The sequence below is a fragment of the Brassica rapa genome, chromosome A06 (assembly GCF_000309985.2).
Source record: "Brassica rapa cultivar Chiifu-401-42 chromosome A06, CAAS_Brap_v3.01, whole genome shotgun sequence".
Taxonomy (NCBI): Eukaryota; Viridiplantae; Streptophyta; class Magnoliopsida; order Brassicales; family Brassicaceae; genus Brassica; species Brassica rapa.
In genome coordinates, this window is record NC_024800.2 from 18,034,963 (window position 1) to 18,040,962 (window position 6,000).

Consider the following 6,000-nt stretch of genomic DNA (forward strand, 5'->3'; position numbering starts at 1 on the left):
CTCCTGGACAGTAAAGTTTCTATCGTTTGCAGGTAAGGTGAAGATGATATACTCTGTTATCTATGGGATGGTCAACTTTTGGAGTTCTATTTTTGTATTACCGAAATGGTTTTATGCAAAAGTGGACTCACTATGTTCTGGGTTCCTATGGAAGAACAACACAACATCTGCGATTGGGGCCAGAGTCTCTTGGGTTAATATTTGTAAACCAAAATCAGAGGGTGGTCTAGAAATTATACAGCTTGAGGAATTTGAGATGGTATTTAGACTGAAGAGGGTGTGGCTTTTCTTCTCTGAGTCTGGGTCTCTTTGGGTTCCTTGGCTAAGGAATAATAGGTTTGGTGGTCGCTCTTTCTGGCAAATTAATGATGCTCAGAGATTCTCTTCCACTGTTAGAAGTATGCTTCAACTGAAGCCGGACCTTCAAGGATTTCTCCGCTGCAGCATTGGTGACGGTAAAACAGCAATGTTTTGGTATGACTATTGGACAGAGTTGGGTCCGTTACTCTTACTGTTCGGTTCATCAGGCCCTAGAACTCTAAGGATTCCGCTTAATGCTACGGTCTCTCAAGCAGTTAGCAATGGCCACTGGAATCTACCGCCCGCTCGGTCGGATATTGCAGAAACACTCCATGTTATCCTATCAACCACTAGAGTCCCGACTGATGCGAATGGCAAAGATGCCTACTTGTGGAGAAACCAGTCCGGAGGCTTTGCTGCGTCCTTCTCGTCGCGTGTGACATGGAAGAGGCTTCGCACGCCTAACCCTTCAGTACAGTGGCACTCATTTGTTTGGTTCAAGGAGGAGATTCCTCGCTGTTCTTTAATCTCCTGGACCGCGTTCCTTGGCAGGTTACCGACACGAGACCGCTTGATATCATGGGGACTCTCTGTTCCACCAGGTTGTGTCTTTTGCACTTCAGCAAATGAATCCCATAACCATTTGTTTTTTCAATGTGCTTTTGCGGCTGCTATTTGGCTTCGATATTGTGGCAGGTACATGGCGTCACCTCCAGCTTCATTGGATGCAGTTATGGTGCAGTGTCGCAACCTCCAGGGACCTCAAGCTCGACGTGTGGTGGTTGTTTTGAAGCTCCTCTGTCAAGTCATCGTCTACAACCTGTGGCGTGAACGGAATGCTCGCATCTTCAGGGACGTGAGGATGAATCAAGACGGTTTCTTCAGAGTGGTGGATCGTTCCATGCGTGATCGGCTCCTTTCCCCTTCTCTCGTATCTTCCTCATCTCCCTCCTTGCTGGAGTTGTATTTTTGGTTCCTTTCCCCTTATAGTTAATGCAACTTCTCTCTCTCATTCTCCTTGTAATAAGTTGTGTTTCACAACATTGTAAAACCTTTTGAAAAGCTGGTATAAATCTTAACATTTAGACCAAAAAAAACAGATTACTCCTATAAGATTACAACACTATTCAATATTTTTCCATCAGTTTTCTTACAATGATTGTGTAGCATTTTTTATTTATTGTTAAAGTCAAAATGATTATGTACTACATATTCTCGATTTTTCTATTTCTATACTTTTGGTATCTCCACATAAAAAAAAACTGAAGTAAAAACTGATTGTTATAATGTCGTCTTCACATTCGTAAAAAAAAAAAAACAAGAGACGATCAATTAAGCCATACAAATGGATCCACTTTCTTTGCCTGATATACATGAAAGTGAATTGTTTCCCTTGAAATGTACGTATATTATCCTTCACAATATATAGTACAAAGTTGTTGAGAGATATCAGAATATACTCTCATATCTTACAGAAATATAAGAGAATAATATCTTAACTATTCAGATATAGTTATCTTATGTAATACCCTTCCGCAGTTGCACGCACGCCAAGACTGGATCTGAAGCTTATGAACAATGAAGATGGAAGACCTTTGGTTAAAATGTCAGCATACTGAAGTGTTGAAGGAATGTGAAATACTCGGACCTCTCCCATAAGAATTATTTCTCTCACAAAGTGGATGTCTATTTCAACAGCTTTGTCCGCTGGTGTTGAACGGGGTTTCAAGATAGTTAGACGGTGCTCACATTATCACAATAGACAACAGTGGCCTGACAAAGTGGTTTTCCCATTTCGAGAAGAAGGTTCCTTAACCAACAAGCTTCTGCAACGACATTCACAACTCCTTTATATTCAGCTTCCGCACTCGAACGCGATACCGATGGTTGCTGCTTTGCTGACCATGAGATTAGGTTATCTTCCATGTATATACAGAATCTAGAGGTTGACCTTCTTGTTGTAGGACAACCTGTCCCGTCCGCATCCGTATAAGTTGTGAGAGCCATGCTCTGTTTCTTGAGGAGTTGGAGACCCATTGTTTTGGTGCCTTGAAGGTATCTTATTATACGCTTAAGGGCATGTAAATGAGGCTCACACGGTGCATGCATGAAGAGGCAGATTTGTTGTACGGCATAGGAGATATTCGGGTCGTGTAAAAGTTAAGTACTGCAATGCACAAGCAAGACTTCGATACTCTGTCGCATTCGCAACTGGCTTGCATGTATCTACTGCAAGCTTTGATTTCAAGTCCACCGGGGTCGAGCATGGCTTGCATTCAGACATTCTAGCCCGTTGGATTATCTCTGCAGCATAGCTTGCTTGCGACAAGAACAGCATGTGCTGGTATTGGGTTAGATCATGGTTGCCATCTTCAATGTCCAAGACAAAGGGAATTTGGTTTTTGATGTTGGTAACTCCGTAGGCACGTTCGAGTTGTGCGGGAGCAGCAGCCATGATAGAGAATATATAGAAGAAATTAGAAGTGAAAGAAGAGGTTTTGCGGAAAGAGAAGAAGAAGAAAAGAGAGGCGCAGAGAATTAAAGTGGTTCTGGATCGCTAGAACCCTCTGATACCATGAAAGTGAATCATTTCCCTTGGAATGTACGTATATTACTCTTCACAATATATAGTATAAAGTTGTTGAGAAATATCAGAATATACTCTTGTATCTTACATAAATATAGGAGAATAATATCTTAACTATTCAGAGATAGTTATCTTATCTAATAATACATATTTGATTTCTTGGAGATCTCACATTTTTTCCAATCTTTCTACGATCATCAAAGCGTCACGAGTCTTTCGCTATTACTCATGTTCGTTTCATAACCGCTAGACTCAGCGTCGGCGTCAATAAATTAACCGTTCGAGTCTCAGCGGCAATTAATGGTGAATGAAAGAGACGCTGAAATTAATGACGTTACCGGCGTTCCACTTTTTTGTTTCCGTAATTCTTTAGCGTCTATTTCAACTTTTGATTCTATTATTTTGGTGTCCGTCGCGTTACCTTTTATTGCCGGCAGCGTCTACCTTTTATTGCCGGCTGACGCTGCTTCTAGCGGTTATGAAACGAGGAGGGTATTATACTATTATCAAACCCAACCCCAAAATTTCGACTTCTACCTACCTCCCCTCTCATTTTTTATCATCATGGTACAATCGAATTATTTTAATCTACGTGCGGAATTGCGGGCCTTTGGTCCATTTATTTCACTTCCCACCTACCTAACTAGCCCAAAAGATTACAGATGTATTAAATATTCAAGAACCATCAACATCTAACCCGTAAGGCCACCATACTCGTTATCTCCAAAAGAGAATAATATAAAATGAGAAACTCCACACATAGCACAACTTCCTTGACGACTCCATCAAGTGTAAATAACAAAACTCAACTAACCAACCAACTTATTCATCTCTCAAATAAAAATCATAAATTTACAGTGTAATCATAAAACTTTACTGGAGCTAAATTTTCCAAAAAACCCTTATTTAATAAATAAATAATCATTTATCGAACCATCTCCCTCCTCCTCCTCATCTCCATTTGTACCAATTCTCTTGCTCCTTGAATCTCCTAAATACTCCATCTAAGGCCACATCGAAAGCATCTTTGAAAGTCTCTAATCCGTTCAGAGACTTTGCGTACACCAAATTCGGTATCAACTCGATCACTTTTTCCCGCATTCTCCGCACATCTTCTTTGCTGAACCGTTCCAACACTTCCTTTATAGATGTCGTCCCGTTTTTCACCTCATTCCGGTCTATGTAAACCGAGTAGCTACCCAGCTCCTTCGGTAAAAACCACTGATACTGCATGTAAGCGGTTCTACGCCAAAAGAAAACCGGAATAGAACCGGCTAACATGCAATCGAAAATCGAGCGGCGCGTGAAGCTATCTCCACGTGGCTGAAGGCAAAAATCAGAGCCGAGAAACGTCTCCAAGATCGCCGACGAGCCATTCGAGCATTTTCCTCCGGTGCAATCCACCGTCCGGCAAGCTCCTTGCGACTCCTTGCAGTGATCGAGAAGCATTCCTCTAAAATCGTTCTGAATCCCGGCGCGTGGCGCTCCGGCGAAACAGAACAGCGTCTTGCGATGGCGATTCCTGACGAAATCCTGCCATTTCACGACGTCGGAGTCAGATCGAGGGTGGAATCCGGTGGGGTACGGTACACCGACGTCGAAATGGTCCCAAGAGTTACGCTCAATGAGAAGGCGCGTGATGTTACGCATCCCCGGGATGTAGATACAGTTAGATCCCCAATCTTCGTCTTTGGTTCTGCGAAAATCCCATGTGATGCGACCCATGGTAATGAAATGATCCCATCCGTTGGATCTATTCCAATAAGGTTGTTCCCTGACCCACTCAGTCATCATCTTACAATGACGGTCGCGATCAGCCGCCGCGTAATTAGACCATAAATATTGACCGACAGCGAGTCCAGCGTAGAACGGGATGTAGAACGCCGTCGCGGACTCCGGATCATAAGTCCGGCAACGGTGGTTGAGGATCCGGTTGTGGAAGATGATCTCGGAGACGAACTGATCAGTCCAGAACCATGAAGGAACCAAATCGTCAGGGATCACGCCTTTCAACGACGTCGCTTCTTTGCCGAAGCCGTCGTTGGAAAGCGCGTCGCAGCGAGAGCTCCACGGGTTGAGATTGTCGCACTCTTGCAGGATCACTTCGTTGAAGATCTTCGGCATGTCGTAGACGAACACCCGACCCGTTTCGCATCGCCCTGAGTCGTCGGGTTCGGAGCGGGTTCGGGTGGGTAGAGACTCGTCCGAGGTTAAGAGGGGCTCATCTGAGGTGAAGAGAGACTCGATGGAGGAGACGGAGACGGAGACGGCGGGGGATGGGAAGTTCTCAGGGGAGCGACGGCTGGGGAAAGCGATGGAGCGGAGAGTGAGGAAGAGGAGGAGCTGGAGACAGAGGAGAGAGAGGATGAGCCATGTACAGTGGCTCCGGGAGGCAGAGCGGTTAGCGGACGAGTTTCCGACAGAGTTGAAGGAGATTTTCTGATCAGTGTCGGTGGTGGTTTTGTCTGGTGTTCTCGATTTCTTAAGGAGGCGTTCAGGACTGGTTGGATTTGAGACGGGGAGCATAGTTATCAATTAGGAGGGAGAAGGGAGAGATTCCGTCGCCGGAAATATTGGATACGTTGCGAAGACGAAGCTAAAATCTCCGGGAAAGGAGAGACGTTCTTTATGTGGTTCTCGTTGATGGCGTAAAGCTAAGTAGAGAGAAGAGTTTTAAGAGTGCTCGAGAAACAAGGAGATTCTGTTTCCTTTACCTTTTTTAAATGTTCTGTAATAAAAAAAATGGAAACTATATTTAATTCGCTTCGGCTGCTACCAAACTATCTCACGGTTCACGATTTTATCTCAAAACTTTCACGAGTTTGTAAACTCTCCCTACATCGTTGAAAGATAAGTGTAATAATAATGAATTTTATTTCCATTATTCATCCTCGATCAAATCATGATTTTTACGCAGATCTGGTAATTCGAATCCTCTACCTAACAATTTAATGTTTGAAATTTTATTGCTAATGATTGAAATATATCATTAAATTAACGACTACAAAACATGATTTAATTGTCACAAATAACCATTGACATTTGCAGAACATAAATTATGCTGTTTGCGCAGTAGACCATTGTGTTAAGCTCCATGATTTTGGTAAGAATAG

The 6,000-nt window shown here is 43.2% G+C and overlaps 1 protein-coding gene across 1 annotated transcript; it reads right to left on the minus strand.

Moving 5' to 3' along the window:
- Window positions 1–3,604: 3,604 nt before the first annotated feature.
- Window positions 3,605–5,684, minus strand: LOC103874657 (xyloglucan galactosyltransferase XLT2). The gene has a single exon (XM_009153090.3). It carries the CDS (start codon window positions 5,411–5,413, stop codon window positions 3,839–3,841), a length of 1,575 nt encoding a protein of 524 aa, XP_009151338.2. The 5' UTR covers window positions 5,414–5,684; the 3' UTR covers window positions 3,605–3,838.
- Between the last annotated feature and the right edge of the window lie 316 nt (window positions 5,685–6,000).

Excerpts from the sequence above, each read along its gene's own strand:
- LOC103874657 (XM_009153090.3), bottom strand. The coding sequence starts at position 5,413 with ATGCTCCCCGTCTCAAATCCAACCAGTCCTGAACGCCTCCTTAAGAAA.